Source organism: Primulina tabacum, chromosome 7 (genome assembly GCF_025594145.1).
Source record: "Primulina tabacum isolate GXHZ01 chromosome 7, ASM2559414v2, whole genome shotgun sequence".
Classification (NCBI taxonomy): Eukaryota; Viridiplantae; Streptophyta; class Magnoliopsida; order Lamiales; family Gesneriaceae; genus Primulina; species Primulina tabacum.
The window spans coordinates 35893507-35910194 of NC_134556.1; the positions used below are offsets into that span (position 1 = coordinate 35893507).

At 35.0% G+C, this 16688-nt stretch overlaps 2 protein-coding genes across 2 annotated transcripts; one reads left to right on the forward strand and one right to left on the reverse strand.

The window, feature by feature from the left end:
- The first annotated feature begins 1749 nt into the window (after positions 1-1749).
- Positions 1750-3802, forward strand: LOC142551521 (uncharacterized). Its single transcript, XM_075660799.1, has 2 exons — positions 1750-2025; positions 3107-3802. The coding sequence occupies exons 1-2, from the start codon at positions 1867-1869 to the stop codon at positions 3470-3472; spliced, it is 525 nt and encodes a 174-aa protein (XP_075516914.1). The 5' UTR covers positions 1750-1866; the 3' UTR covers positions 3473-3802.
- LOC142551519 (kinesin-like protein KIN-4A) lies at positions 3362-12604 on the reverse strand. The gene is made up of 26 exons (XM_075660796.1): positions 12509-12604; positions 12140-12278; positions 10856-11002; positions 10599-10748; positions 9992-10245; positions 9342-9529; positions 9138-9262; positions 9022-9058; positions 8771-8862; positions 8539-8649; positions 8296-8409; positions 8090-8177; positions 7811-7923; positions 7477-7575; positions 7289-7399; positions 7069-7185; positions 6917-6997; positions 6776-6847; positions 6305-6395; positions 6065-6096; positions 5881-5978; positions 5637-5735; positions 5254-5475; positions 4940-5093; positions 4702-4842; positions 3362-4623 (listed from the first exon to the last, which is right to left on the reverse strand). Exons 2-26 carry the CDS (start codon positions 12263-12265, stop codon positions 4396-4398), a joined length of 3090 nt encoding a protein of 1029 aa, XP_075516911.1. The 5' UTR covers positions 12266-12278; positions 12509-12604; the 3' UTR covers positions 3362-4395.
- Between the last annotated feature and the right edge of the window lie 4084 nt (positions 12605-16688).

Genomic DNA, 16688 nt, shown 5'->3' on the forward strand with positions numbered 1-16688 from the left:
TATGTCTTGTGGGATAGAGTTAGCATGGTTATATGAAAATTCATTTGTTTAGTAACCTTAAATAATACATAAAAACTCATGTGAGATGCTCTCGCGGGTCAGTTTTGTGAGAAATATATTTTATTTAGATCACCAATGAAAAATATTATTTTTATTATAAAAATGAGCTGTAAAAATTGATTATGGTTGAATTCATACCATTTTATGTTAAATGTAATATGTCCTGCTTCATTTCTACGTTCCTATAAATTAAATGGGGCAAATACATTTTGTGGGCCAAACAAATTATGTTTTTAAGTTTATTTTATTATAAAAGTTAAAGTTCAATTATTAAATTATAATCAAATTAAAATTAAATGTGTATCTAGAAAATATGTAAAATGAAATTTGAATGAATTTATGGAGAAGAATATTGAAGCTAGAAAGCAAAAAATATGAAATAGGTATGTCAATGGGTCCGGGTTTTACCGAGATCCGCAATGGACCCGTGTGTATGGGGTGAGTTTGGGCATACTAAATGGGTCATGGGGTGGGTCTTGGGTCCAATTTTTCAAACCCGTCCGGATATGGGGTGGGTCATGGGTCCTATAATACACGCCCCATATATGTGGATATAAATACTCTAGGATTTTAGTTTTATTAATTTTTATTTTTTTAGTAGCTCACCTCAACCATAACGGTTTTAGTTATTCCTATGTCAACTGTTGCATTTGAATCTGCTTTTAGCAATAGTGGAAGAATAGTTAGTCATCATCTTAGTAGACTTAATCCAACGACTTTGGAGGTATTGATGTGCTCGCGAAGATGGTTATTGTACTTTCATTTTAATTTTTTTACTGTACTTTCTCCTTTTTAATTACATTTTTTTACAATTTGAAATTACAATTTTATTTTTTCAATGTACTTTATTTATTTAATTTTGTAGTTAATTATTCAAGTAGTTTATCAACTTGTCCCACAATTCTTGATAAAGAGGAAAATGATCCCGAAGAATGTGTCTGAAATATTATCTATTCGCTGATTTTATATTGATCTGTTTAAATTATGTTATGACGATGTCAAGATTTTTTTGGAGAGCTAGTAACTCTTTTTTTTTTTATGTAATTCTTTATGTCGTAAAAATACTTTGTTTGTTATTATTAAGTATGGTCGAAGACGTGAATTAATTTTTCACAATGTTGTGTTTAGAGGCTTGTCTGTTTCATAATTCAGTCATGTGAGAAAAAATATTACTTTTTTATTTTAAAAAAATTCGGGTCTCACGGTTCTAACCGATCCCGTTTCGTAATTGAGATGGGGTGGGTCCGAAGAATATTTAATCGGGGTGGGACAGGTAATGGGTCAAAGTTTTTTCATGGGGAGGGTCTTGGGTTTTGCCAAACCCGTCCCATTGACATTTCTATATAGGAACATATAGCTTATATGTTTTTTTTATCTTTCTATTTTCCTCCGTATGAGAAATGTGTCCCATTGTATATCATTATATTGCATCTGATTTCTATGTTCCAAAGATTGGGACGAGATCTCGAGTTCTCGAAAAAAATTACGATCCGTTTCACAGATTTTGAATATCAATATGGTTGACCCGTCTCACAGATAAAGATTCATGAGACTATGTTACAACAGAGTTACTTTAATTGAAATAGTTTTCAATGACGTTCAACCTTCGTCACGTGACATTGAAATTGGGCATTATGAACATAAGCACATAAAATTCGGAATCATTTAAGGCCCAAAATGTAGAGGATCTCTCGTAGAATCAAGAACAAACCAGAAAATTGTTTGAGATCACATAAACTGCATAAAAAATCCAAAAGGCGGAGGCTTTAGGGGTGAAAGTGAAATATATGAAGAAACAGTAATGCCATGAAGTGTACGGAAGAAGATATGATGGAGGCGGAGGCCGTCGCCTCTCCGCCGCAGGGTGTGGCGTCCAATTCTGACCCCATCAACATCGTCAGGAATCTGTTGTCAATGGCTCGCCAGCTCGTTGATCAAGACAAGCCCTCCCAAGCTCTGCAAGCGGTAAATTTCTCTGACCTACTTGTATTTTTATCAATATTAGTTTTCTTACGAAAAGTTGGCTTTCTTGATTGCATCATGGTGGATCAACTATGAAATGTTCATTTAAACTATATGCCTTTATTGGCGACATCTCTCGTGACTGATCATTTGAATTCTTTTGTATCCAAGTTTGGATTTCTTGAATTAGAGCAAAAGCTAGCAAATGATATATTTACAAGGCATTTCTTTCGTTTTTTTCCGTGGTTTGGTGGATGTTGTGGTTTGAATCTTGTCAATGTTTCAATAGTTCTGCCATTGCCACAAATGGAAAACATTTGGCTTTATGGGACTTGTGTCCCAGTCTCCCGGTATTTGAATGGGAAAAACGTGGGTAAAACAGAAAAAGATTGCCTAGCGGATTAGAGCATAGCAATTTTTCCTCAAGTACTGTTGGTTTACCGAGAAAAATGCCGAGGGACATAAGATTTTGGGACGTGTCAGGCCATGTTCACCGTCTTTTCCTCCGTTCATAAGCATCGCAAATAATTGGTTATGACTGGTCACTAGTATTGCTGCTTTATATGGTGCTATGTGTGCTCCTATTGCGGTATGATTTTGCTCATAATTGTTCATAGTTTGGAAGAACAGCGGGTTGAGATGCCAATAGTTTTATCCATAAGATGGAATGGCACCACCTTTGTGATCGTGAAGCTGAGCTTATAAGCCAGACAGGCCCTAATGATTGCTAGGACATCGTAAAGAAGTTCTATATTAAAATCCTTCCAGCCTTTGACATATTTGTGTTGCGATAATGATTCCTCATGTAAAACGACCAGTGATATAATTTGGCATTGTGGTTTTTCTCGACTTCTTGAGACGCCTCTTTCCACAAAGATAGTGTGTGACTAAAGGGAATTACGAATGGATATGCATCAATATCTTTCTTATTCTAGAATAAAACGTTTGGGTAATGTGCCCTGCCTGGTCGTTTATCACTGGTAATCTGATGATGATATTGGATGTCCGGAAGTCTTTAATCGGTTATTGTTTGCCATTTTTTAAGAGCACTGCTTTTTTACTCAAATTATTTGTTTGGTTAAAGGTGGTGACGGCTATGAAAATACAAGGTGGAGATAAAGCCGTCTCTGAAGCTCTTAATCGAGCACGAGAGCTATACATAAACAAAGTTAGAGCTAGTGCTGCTGCTGCAGAGTTGGCTTCACTGTTTGCCGAATGTGCTATCGCTGAGGCCATCCCTTCTCAACATGGAACCTCATTTCACAACATAAATGGCCACCCGAGTGAACCAGTAGCTCGAGGAACTTCAATCCTTGCTGAGACAGGACGTTCTCAAATCGTGCTCGATGCATCCTCAGATGGAAGCAGCTTCGTCTGTTTGCAGTGCGGTGGTCTTGTGAGCAGTCATCGTAGAGAGGAACATTTTGCGTTCTGGTGTAGCAAAATCTGAGTTTGCCGAGCACTTGGTGTTGGGCCTGTACATTTCATCGTACGTTGAGAGACATTTATGTGATATGTGTGCAACATTCCAATGGGGTGCAGCGTAACATTTGATGGCCTCGAGAGGCGTGATGAAACAATCTTCACGTGGATGCAGGGTACCAGTGAAATTGGGTATATTGTGAACCTGATGAATGTTCCATTGTGTCGTCGTATTTGTTCTTTGGTATAGTGGATGCACAATGTTCTTGTAGGTTCAGTGTCACATTATGATTTGCCGTTGATGGTTTAATAAGAACAGTGTGCAACGGAGGCACTGGATATATATTTCGAAAGAAAAGCATAAAATGCAGGTTGACTGAAAGATGTTAACCTAGTCGGACAGAGTTCGGATCCATACGGAAGAAATAAAAACATGTTAACAATACTACTAAACTAGTCCATCGTTTTTCTCAAATTAACGATTGCTTCATTGTATGTTCTGTCCCGATCTACACAAAGGCCAATCAGCCATCAACCAAAGAAAAAAGAAGAATAAAAGAAAGAGAAAACAAAAGAAATAAACACATGATACACAACCACTAGTGTATATTTGATACATTTCCCTTTCAAAGATTGATTTACATGACACTGGCCATCAACGAAGATGCATTTTGTCTGCCATTCCATTCAACAGTAGTTCCAATTCACAGAAATGTGACTAAGGCTACAAAACTCCAAGGTGGAAAACCACTTTTCCATTTCATACTCATTTCTACCATCGTAGTTAACAAAGTCTCCCAAAACTGTTATACCTCCCCTGCTGCATTTCAATACACGGGATGAGAATGTGTTAGGGGGTTATAAAAATAGATAGTGGCATCGACACATTCTGGTTTTACCTGCACTTATTTCAATACAATTCCCTACGTAGAGACAGTTGAGATATACAAGCTAGCGACCATTTCTATACATGACGTCATGAAGAGCTTGTGGACGAGGCCTAGTCCTCATGACGGTTTCATCACTGTGTCTAATCAATTCTGATAGTCTCCAAGGTTTTTGCCACTTCCATTTGAACTGTAACAACCACTGATGATGACTCCTCTTCCATCTCCACAGTTTCCCACCCTGTCCAACAAGTGCTAATTTCTTCATTGACAACTGTCCAATAGGAACCATCTGTGTTTGCCAGAACTTGAATAGTAAGTCAATAGAACTTTACGTAGCAACACAGAGTTCAAGGAATAGAAAACCAACCTTTCTTGTTTGATCCATGAATGCAGCCGACTCTCTGACTGAACCGTTAACTATTCCTGCGGTGTATTTGAGTTGTTTCTGTGCTGGAACGGGAATAGGAGAAAGAGAACCAGTCATGTCAACGTGTTTGTGTATGCTTCCCTGTAGCAATTGTACGGTCCAGACATAAATAGAAATAATTGAAAAACGAAATCAACTGAAGGAGAAAAACAAAAAACATAAACAAAAACAATCTTACTGCAGGTGGTGTTCCCAATGCCATGGCCACGGTATGTTTTAGCTCCTTCTCGACTTCCTTCCTTCTAACTTCACTTTGTCGTAACAAGCCTACTAGTTCCTTTAACTGATCTTTCATCTCTTTGATTTCAACATCTTTTTCCCACAATTTGCACCTTTTGATCACAAGAAAATCCATAAAATTGATTTTTGTTCCGAAATGGTTTTTTTACAGTGACTTGCTTCTCTAAATGCTAAATTATGTGATGTTTTGGTAAAAATATAAAAGGAACACAAAGAAGAAAATTTCAATCAGACTAGGGAAAACCTAATCACCTGGTTTCACCAAGATAGTTGAATGTATACTGGAGTAGGTTTTTTGCATCCCCCATAGAACGTAGTTGGTTCCAGCGTCCACGATTGCTGATGCAACGCTCTCGTTCTTCTGCTTCTGAAAGCTGTGAAGCCATTGCGACAAGTGAATTTGATGAAATACTCAGCATGCTTTCAAGAGAAGAAATTCTAGCCATTCTTGCGTTAGGTGACATTGAAGATGCCCTGAAAAAGATAAGAAACTAATCAACCACAGTTCAAAAAATTTCGTAACATTCAAGCATGAAATGCTGTCAATACTACGCTGTGTAAGAACTAAGAAGAAATAATGTCTAAATACGATATCGCCCACATGAATAAAGAACTAATTTTGATGTCATTCTCACCTAGAAAAGCCATTTTTTCCACTATTTGGAGAGACAGCCTTCAAAGGAAATTCATCAACTTGTCTCAAAACAGCCAACTCTTCTGCCACTGCAGCTCTACTGGAAATGAGACAACAAAGCTGTTAGAAATACTATCGTGATTTGCATGTCTGAAGGTGCATGATGAAAATATAACATATAACACGATATTCAAATGCCCAAACAAATTAAAGCAAATATCATTAAAACTATAACTACTACATACACTTGGCTTTGCTTCTCATACTCATAACGAACTTCATGAACATTCACCATAACTTCGAGCTCATGCTCAATCCATCGCTGCATGGACTTCTCGTTACTCTGGAAAACAAAAGTTAGTTTTACATGGTCAAGTTTCGTCAGAAAAGATCAGTATCTTATTCATAAGGATTAGAGTATGCAGGTACCTGTCCATTAACACCATTTCCATTGCTAGACACTGAGAAAGAGATGACTATCAGTATATAAATAAGAAGTGGGCGCTGTTCATTATTTCGTTTTTGCTGAACCATAAATATGAATACTTGAGTTTCCAAACATCATCAACATTGTTTCCAGAAAATTTGGATGCGTCGAGTCATTACATCGCTCGGTACAAAGAACATGAGGTGACAAAACCAATAAAATTATCGAAGGAAAACACCTACCAGAGTTGTCGCGAGCTGATTTACGTGCTTCCAGCAATTCTTTCAGTCTCTTGGTAGCCATTGCAGCTTCCTCCGTCTTCCTCTGAAGGACCTGAAATAAAATATCAGGGAGTTCCCATTAGTATTTCCTCTTCAATACAGTACATATTAAAAACGGAATGCTATCCTTTTGGAATCACTCTTTATTACAGCTAAAATTTTATTCAAGGGAAAAATTGAGGGTAGGGCCAAATTTATCTCCCGGAAATATAGGATGACACAGTAAGTATTTAAATAAATATTTATTGGATTAAAGAATTCCAGTATTTTGCAAATAGATGAGTAAAGATAAGCTTAATTGTTCTGAACTCTATTTGTGATGCAAACAGAGGGTTAAAAAAACCGGTTAACTGTTTCGACAACATTGATATCATATTAACATCTAACTATCTTTTTAGTCCATAAAAATTGAAACTAGACATAAGGTCTAACCATTTTTTGTCGCTGATTCAGTACTTGCAATTTATGTCTCTCGTACTCGTTTCTTCTTCCCTCCTTCCGCAACTGTATGGAGATTGTATGTCAAACAAAGCTCAATATTTGGAAGTAAGAGAAATCAGTAGCGAAAAATACCTGCAGCAATTCCTTTTCGCGAGATGCCTTCCATTGTCGAAATTGTTCAGCCTCTTGCTTAATCTTATGTTGCAATTGAACCTACAAAATCACTGAATGTTAGAAACCAAAAAATTTGACAAATATGAATATACAGGAAGAAAATGTGCGACCTTTTGTGCCTTTATGCATTGTATTTCCTCTTGTAACTTTTTAGCAGCTTCATCGCTCTTCTGTTTCTGCTTTAGAAGTTGAACCTGATTCTCTTGTTTCTTTTTAAGATCTTGTATCTGATGTGTACAAATGGAAACATTTAGCATAGAAAGATTAGAATGAGAAAAACAAAAGATAATTGAGACAGGTAATAAGTTACAAAAATGAAAAACGGAAAACCTGAGCTTCAAGAACTTTCAGTTTCTGTGCATGCACATCTTCCAATTTCTGTTGTTCACCAGTATTTGCAGAAAGATTTTCGACTTCTGTCAGAAGTCGATCCCTCTCATGCTGCATGAATTAATAGGTGGATGAGTTAGGTTAACTACAAAAAGCTAACAGCATTATAATTTATCATCCTACGAAACCTGAACAGTCCTTTTTTCCTCCTCTAATTCCAATATTTTCTTTCCAAAATGTTGCTTAAGAGCCATGGCATTATGGCCTCCAAAAAGTTTCATTTCTGACTGCAAGATGTAGTACAAATTTAGACTCAGTTAAACAAATATTGGCAAGAAAATTGTTCCATACAGTAGTGGCAAATGTGCACATATTCATACTTTATTCGATATTATTGAGCATTCAAACACAGACACTAATAATTTTTCTTCTAGAGTAGAGCATGTATTTTCTGATATGAACAGAAAAGATCAGCCAAATATGTCCATCAAAGATAGAAGCTGATTTTAGAATGTCAATTACCTCCTTCTGCTCCAATCTTCGATTCAGTTCATTCAGTTCTTTATCCATACTATTCTGCAAATAAGTATGCTCCAACTCTTTAGCCGTATCTTCATCAACTTCTCCAGAATCACCTGAAATCATTACAAACAAACCACAAGTACAGAAATTACTCTTGAATATCTATAGGTAAATTAAGTTTAACTACATAAATTCCTCCGTCTTCACAGGATTCGATTTTGATTCATGGATAGAAAACTGAAGATTAATTGGAGCTAAGTTCGAGCTCAAAAAACATACTGCTCTCACTCATTTCATAGTCAGATGATTCCACATTTTGCAATCCCCTTTTGAGCCCTTCACTTTTTATCAAACCATTTACATAAACCTGCGATGTAGTAATTTCACTTTGAAGAATGACAGTATAGATTTACACAATCTTTGATATTTGATGCCAAATGAATCATCTATTTATGATGAATGACCCTTAAAATATAATTGCATACTTTAGAGTCATCTTCATATAGCTCAAAGGAAGTGCCCCTATTGCGAAACTCATTGAGTTCCCGACACAGCTCCTCATTAGTAGCCTCGAGAAAAGAAATCCTATCCTTGAGACCCTGTACAAGTTAACACTAGCTAAGACTCTTCCTCAATATTTAATTTTAAACACGTGAAAGCTTCATGCTTGTACCAGTTGAAGACTTTTCAACCACAAAGGGGTTAAGAATAAGGATAATCCACTTCACCTGCATCTCATTAACGGAAACTACTCCTCCACGAGCACAAAGTTCTGCTTGCATAAATTCTAATTGCTGACGCATCCTCATCATTTCATTAGATATTGGGTCTCTGTTAATCTGATCATCGAGAAACTAAATTCATTCAATTTGAAAACATTGAAAGGTAACCATCGGCAGTTAATATGGTGAAAATAACACATTGAATATGGGGAGAAACAGATTCTACTGCAACACTTACAACAGGTTTATTCTGGATATTTCGAGCACGATTGGCATACTTTAAAGTGTTGAGGGTTTCTTCAGCATTAATATCAGCAGGACTAATACACGCTGATGAGAGGAGTTAAAACACAAAGAGCATCAGTAGTCTAAAGGTATTCCTTTAAACATTTTAAACCACATTTCTTAAGATACGAAAATAGATTACTGGGATATGGAAGTTTAAATGAAAATCAGGCACACAAAAGCTTATGACAAACTATGCATTACCTATCATTACTGTTCTGCTGTTGCCACCGAGAGAATCCTGCCAACATCCAAAGAATAAAATTTTAAGAACCATGGAGGGATAACTATTGCATTATACAGGAAATGATGTGACAGACCTGCAGTAACCGAGTAAGTTTGCTGTCCCGATATGGCACATGAACTCCCTCTTTTCGTTTTTTCTCATCACCAAGAGCACTAATAACATTCCCAAGAGCAAGAAGCCCCTTGTTAATGTGAACGCCTGTAAAAGATATGTTACAAACATTCAACATGAAAATGAGCACATATGAACAGATAAAAATTACTTCTCTGACTCTAACCTTCTTTAAATCGTAAGCCATCAGAGCCTGTTCTCTTGGCACGTTCTGATCCGGCAAGATCCACCAGATGCAACTTGGCACAGAGATATTCATCAGCCATATAGTCGGTTAAATTGCCATCATTAGACTGACCTGGATGGAGTTTACGCATCTGCTCCATTGTTATGGTGAATATGGCATGAGAACGGCTGAGAGAGAAGAAGAAATTATTGCACTCATCAATAACTTAACCAAATTTAGGCAGAAGATTTCAGCAAGAGATGCATCTTTTAATATACTATGCCATCTACACTTTTCAAACCAGGAAAGACCTACTACCCTGTTCATTATTGTGTGAAAGTTAGATGAATATGGATATAGTGAATACACAGGTTAAATCGCTTAACATAGCCTTTTGTAAGGCAACATTCACAAACTACAGTTGTCAGAGGATATGTTGAGAACTTAGAACAAATGGCCATCAGTTATACACTTACTTTTCTATAGGAAAAACAGTAGGATTTTGAAATGCAGTGGCATAATAATAGGGTAAAGTGGTTAGGCCATAATAGTTCAGCCAACTGAGGAACTTCGACCAAACAGTTCAGATACACGAATTTGCATAAAATTACAACTTAATAGACACCAACAGTTGATATTGGATCACCAACCTTGATTGGTTGTTCATGTTTGTACTCCCAGTTGCTCTGCTTAGTGATCCTTTCTCCAGGCAATCAACCATTTCTTTGAGTGTATTTACACTGCATTCAGTGGATCCAGCAAGCGTAATTACACCATCTGATGTTTCACGGATTTGTATAGGAGGTTTCCCAGGGATGTTTACTTTTCCCGCATGTCCATTTGCTACCTCTGGCTTACTGATGGAATTGGGATCGAGAAGGTCTTGTACCTCTTCTTTATGAATCTATAGGAAGAAGAAGATACAGTCTCAACCATAACATGAGATGCTATATAAATCCGACACTAATATGAAACAGAATATCATGAACATTACAATGCTCGCAATCCTTCATTAATAGCTCTTTTTGAACCTTAATTAAAAAGAAAGACATTATCTAAATATTACATGCAATATAGCCTTTGTCTCCACATGTATAAATGCATGAAAGCATTATAATTATTTTCATCTAGACATGTTTCTTCTTATTGGAGTGGAGGAAACGCTCTTTTCATTAAAATGATATGCAGGATACTTATAGATATAAAGGTAATAGCTTAAAAATCAATAGAAGAACCGGACAAGGTGATTGGATAAACCTCAATGAAGGAAACATGCAGTTGGAATTCAATTTCATTCTTCAATGTTTCAATCTTGCTAAACAAAGCATTCATCACTTTGGGAATTAGCCCAGTTTCATATCCATCTTTGAGACTAGTACCCATGGTGTATGTTTTTCCTGACCCGGTCTGCACCACATTGAAAAGTCAAACATTTAAATATCATAATTAACCCTAGCCACCAATATAAAATGAACCTCATTAGTGAACAAAAGGTTAACAGCATGTAATCTCACCTGTCCATAGGCAAGAACAGTAGCATTATAACCTTGAAACAAGCCATCGACAAGTGGCGTAACACATTCATCGTACATTAATGTCGATGGAGATCCCGTGCTTCCATAAACATGGTCAAATGTAAATGAATGGGAACCAATTTGTACCTGTTGCACACAGTAGTATCCATTACAATAAAAGAATTGATGAGCTAGCCAATCTGAATATCGAGTGCATTTTTAGGCCGTAAATATAAGACAAACTTCTTAAATAGAAAATTCACTAGTCCGAACCAGGAAATCAAAATAGAAATGGTTCTGGAACAAAAACGTTAAAAATCATACATCCGACAAAATTTTTTGGGTACTTCGACGAACTGAGAAAGTAAATAGATATCGCAAAGCGTTCTTGCACAAATGCATATTCATGCAGCTAAATTAGGCAAAATTTTCAAAAGTTTTGACTCGAACCTTCTTTCTTCTAAAGTGTATATAACAACAATAAACATCACAATGTAAGAGAGGATTCGTATTAATCCTCCTGTAAATATGAACAGATACAAAACACAAAACAAAACCAGGAAGGAAAATAATTGGTTTTTTTATATTAAGTTCCAAAAGAAGGAATTATCCAACAAAAGTTGATTCCACCAAAATATCTCCATGTATCCAGAATGGGAATGAAGTCAAAATACGTAAATACAGAAAGGGGTAAAGAAAAAAGAAAAATTTGTGTACAGAGCAACAAATCCCAGAAACAATCAACGATCCAATACAAAAGCTTCCAGGGTATCACATGCCAAATGTTTTTTTCTTCTATATTAGAGACCAATCCCACTCAAAATCCTGAATGGTTTAATAAGTCCAGAAACTAGAAATTAAGGAAGAACATAATATGATCTTCCTATGCCTCAAACTTCATCACTTCCACTTCCATGAATTTGCGTTTTTCAAGTGCTAAAAAAAGTCCTCTCATAACAATGCAAAAGAAAATGTGAGACTTATTAAAGTTTTTGCTATTGTTAGACAACCCAACGCTGGATTGATGTGGAATCACCAAAGAGCTCACAAACACAGCAACATGCACAGCCTCCAGTAATCACAAGCAACAAAACCAAAACTCCATGGGGATTTTAGCATCACAGAACGATCAGATCTTTAAGAATCCAATCAATTCCACAAGAAAAAAATGGCCAAATTCATCCCACAATCAATCACAGAACCAAAACGCATGTTTCTTCAAATTGCAGCAAATTCACAACTCCACACTAAAAACACGTCTCATGTAACAAACATTGACAGTACCTGAGGCTTCCCAGTTACTACAGTAACACAATCTTCACAGCCCTGAAGCCTTTCGTCTCCCACCAAAGGTCTGATGTGAACTGCAACTTTTACGCAACAATCCTCCCCAGAAGAATTAGCTTCCATCGGGAGCGACAAACTTTAACAAAATAACCAAAAAAATAAAGTAAACCAAACCCACAAGAAAGAGAAAGCTAAAATGTATTAATTCGGGGTTGACAAACAGTTCAGCATAAATTTGTACAGAAATGAAGGTGGAGAGGAGAATTTCTTGGACCAGAAAATGATGCAGCAACCAGAGAGAGAGCGACGAAAAGCTAAGAAGATTGCCAACTAGATAGTACAAGAGAGAGAAGAGAGTGTACACACAAAAAGGGCAGTTGAGGGAATTGAAGAAGACGAAGAACAATCCTCTCCTCTTCTCTCTCCGAGGTTGTTTCAGTGTGCGTAGCTAGCTGTGAGCAAAGACAGCGCACCTTTGCTTGATATATTATTAATAACTTGTGTCAAAATTTGTTCAAACATAAATAATTAATTAGCTCCTTGATAAATAAGTATCAAATCTCAAATAAATTGTACATATATCATTACTATAATTGTGTGAGATGTCCTGTATCGGTTGGATCAAATTTTTTAGAGTTTGTATATATGAACTTGAATAATTATCCTTTAAGCTAGCTTTTTAGGGTTGAGTTAGGTTTAAATCTCGATCTTCACACGATCAGAGCTCAGACCCACCGTTATATATTCCAATATTCTATGAGTCATCCGATAATATATTATAAATTTTACATTCCAGCTGTCCATTCCGGGGCTTGAGTTATGTGTTGGACTGTACTATAGTCTAACCAATAATGTTTTGTAAACTTCACGTTCCAGATATTCATTTCTAGACGTAAGGGGATGATAACTCTGTTGGATTAAGTTCTTGTAAGTTGTATATACAGACTTGGATAATCTTAAATTCTTGAACTAATTTTTTAGGCTGTGTTATATTCAAATATCAATTTTAACACATATCATTCATATCAAATGTCATACTGGTTCATCAATAGAAAATTATTAAAGGTGGAAAAAAAACCAGTTATTACATTCAAATCTAACCTTCGATCAATTGCAACACCAGAAACCAATACTTGCTAATTTAAAAGACAATTCATACTTCTTTTTTCCCTAACTCAGACATTTTCACTAGTTCGACCATTAGGTAAATCTGGATATGTCAATAATTCTTTGACATTTTCATATCCTGTTTTTGTATTATACTCTCTAATCATCCGTGTAGCTAAAATGCCATATCAATGATCCCTCAAATAACATAATAACGATGTATAATTTATTTTCGTTCCTTTCTCTTTCAATTAGCTGAAAATAGGATGTTACCAGGCCTAACGGTCAGTATCAATTCTCCAGTGATACTCCATTAATGATTTGTTTCCTTTGTTTAAACAAAAACTTGGTTTTTGTTAAGACTTACGGGTACAAATCTTGTTGTATACGTAGAATCATGCTACCAATTCCCATTTACGAGTCAATTAATGTTGGGACTTAAAATTAGTTGGCAAACCATCACCCTATCAAGGATCTTCATTCGCTTTAAAATATATAATGATCTTATGATCGATTCGTTGATTAAAATAATAATATTAATGATTGAATCATAAAGTAATTTGAGATAATCATGTCCATAAATCGAAAACAAATATAAATTAACTGTTACAGAATGACATCATATAGTCATGTTTGTGTCGACCTGGACTCGATGCGTGATATTGAAATTACTTAGTGTGAACAAAAAATAAACATATTTTTTAAAAATTAATATATATATATCACTTGATTTAGAAAAATATAGAGAAGCTTTGCTAGGAAATGAAACGTAAATGAATTAAATAAAATAAAAATAAAAATAAAAAAACAGCGACGCGCGGCTCCCAACGGTATCCGTGTTTCCCCCGCTTTCTGTGAATGTGCATTTACCTTTTTACCCACCACTGGCTTTAGTGGATTGTACGTTTGGTATTCGAATAAGAATAACAGGAAAAAAGGTGCAAAAGACAGGTAAAACCACGTGATGTATAGAATCCACTCCCACTAGCACGAGGGCACTCTTGTCTCTGCGTACAAACAAAGTAAAATACACGCACTCTACACTCATTTATTACCATAATATATGTGCATGTACACTTTTTTTTTATTTTTTTAAATATAAAATATTTAATATGTGCATGTACGCTTTTTTTATAATTTTTTTAATAAAAAAATCGACTTATTTTTAGTTTTTGTTTTTATTTTTAAAAAAAATTTACAGGAGCGATTAGTTTTTGGATTTGAAGTTTTTTTTTTTGGGAAGAAAAATAGTGAAGCTTTAAGAAGCCATAAATTGGTTTATATCCTCCCGTTCCTATTATTATATAGTTAATGAAATTCTCTTTACGAGGCATATGATTCGGTTGAGTATGCCCAGTTCGATTTGTCTTATTAGTGCGATTTGTAGATTGTTCCATTAGCCTACCCAGTGTATGTCGAAATATACTAGTTACGAGTTTCATTGTCATAAAAAAATTAGTTTTTTTTATAGATACAAATTATATTAATTTTTATGTATAATATGTTTTTGTGTAAGATATTATATGACAACACTATTACAATTTTTTTAATCACATGTCACAACTTCTGGGTAGCATTTAGTTTAAACACAAGAATTATATGAGATCGTTTCATGAGTAAATTTTATGAGATGTATCTCTCATCTGATCAGACTAATTAAAATATTATTTTTTATGTCAAAAATATTTTTTATTGTATATATAAATCTGAAGGATTCGTATCATGTATATAAATTGATGATGCGTTATACTATAATTTAAATCATTCAGATGAACTAATTAATTAGTGGACCCTTTTTAATCATCAATTCACTTCCCATTATTGGTTACGTGGGGTGAAGGCTGTAGGCTATTATTCCCAAAATCATGGAGAAAAATAAATATTTCGCTAAAATATGTAAGAAAACTAAAATTAAATATTTTTTGATTGACTAAATATATCTGAATAATGGATCCCATCACATTTAATTATAAGAATAAATAAACATATACAAAGGAAAATATATTTTGTTGAATTATGCCGAGTGTCACACAACATGTGCGATGTTTTCGTATTCACATATAATTATCACAATTTAAGTGTGATTATTGGCCATTGTGGCTTTCAATCAAGGCACAAAATCACATGTTAGGAGACAAATTATAAGCAAATTAATGCTAATTAAAGACCCACCATTGATATATCGACTCGTCGCATGTATATAAATCAGTGAGACCGTATAAAAAAAACAATCTATAAAATATAAAATCACAATTTTTTGGTTATCCAATTCATTATTTGATTACACGACGATGGAAAACAATCGATATATCATCATTCAGACCAAACGATATCTAACAAAAAAAATTAATGATGTGATAAAATTATCATTTGTATATTTGATATTTTAAGTTTAACAAAAGGGAATTTTTTTTAAAATTAATTTTTATATAGAAAACATTAAGAGAGGGATTAGAATGAAAGGGACAACGGTTGAAAAGTGGTAGCAGTGTAAAATGGTGAGGCCCACACATCTAGAGATAACCAGCTGGCAGTCTCCACCTCACATGGGCTTTTCACCACCCCAATAATCTCTTGGGCCCACCCTCGCCCAGTCAGATTCAAGGCTCCTTGTAGGGCCCAGTCCACAGAAATTGTGGTACTTGATTATTATTATTATTACTTCACTATTTTACCAAACAAGTTATACTTATTTATTATATATTGAAAGTATCTGAATTTTGGAAACCTTCGTCAAAAGTCATGTGGTGGATCATTCTTCATTTATTTATTTTGAGTGTGAACAAGTTCATAACTCACAAATTTATAATAGTTATTTTACTTCTCATCGAGTCAACATAATATGCATGGACGAAAATGCGTAACAACATATATAACATTCCAGCAAATGTAACATTCATTTGAACTCTAGAAATTTCAAATTAGACTACCGATTTGCTAAACAAGTAAAGTTTGAATCGGAGATTAATACTGTTCAATCTCTATGTCGACGTTTAGTCGTTACAATGCATGCGTGATCGTTTGAAAAATCATAAGTATACCGAAGGAAACGAACCTTCAGAAGAGCTCTTATAACTTCGCACAATCTATATATATATATATATATATAAAATAATAATAAGATAAATATACCTTTTCATGAATCCAACAATTCAATGAACAAAAGCGATTATCGGTCTTACGAGATTGGAGCACCGATGGTCCTTTGGTGAGTACGCAGTATTAATTAGAGGGTGGTCCATTAATTTTATTAAATATAATTGATGACATTATTAATACTGGCAAATGATAAGTGGTCCCATTGTAATTGAGACTTTTGGTGTCTTTTCCAATGCCTTTATCCCATTAAAAATATAGCCATTGTTTGGTGGAATTGAGTAATAATATGTTGAGACTTGAGGTACTAATCTAAAGCTATAGTGGTCAAATTTCTTTTAGA

Excerpts from the sequence above, each read along its gene's own strand:
- LOC142551521 (XM_075660799.1), top strand. The coding sequence starts at position 1,867 with ATGAAGTGTACGGAAGAAGATATGATGGAGGCGGAGGCCGTCGCCTCT. Across the intron at positions 2,026-3,106 it reads CCTCCCAAGCTCTGCAAGCG|GTGGTGACGGCTATGAAAAT; the intron begins GTAAATTTCTCT and ends GTTTGGTTAAAG.
- LOC142551519 (XM_075660796.1), bottom strand. The coding sequence starts at position 12,265 with ATGGAAGCTAATTCTTCTGGGGAGGATTGTTGCGTAAAAGTTGCAGTT. Across the intron at positions 8,650-8,770 it reads ATATCCAGAATAAACCTGTT|ATTAACAGAGACCCAATATC; the intron begins GTAAGTGTTGCA and ends CTCGATGATCAG. Across the intron at positions 5,736-5,880 it reads TATGAGAAGCAAAGCCAAGT|TAGAGCTGCAGTGGCAGAAG; the intron begins GTATGTAGTAGT and ends TCTCATTTCCAG.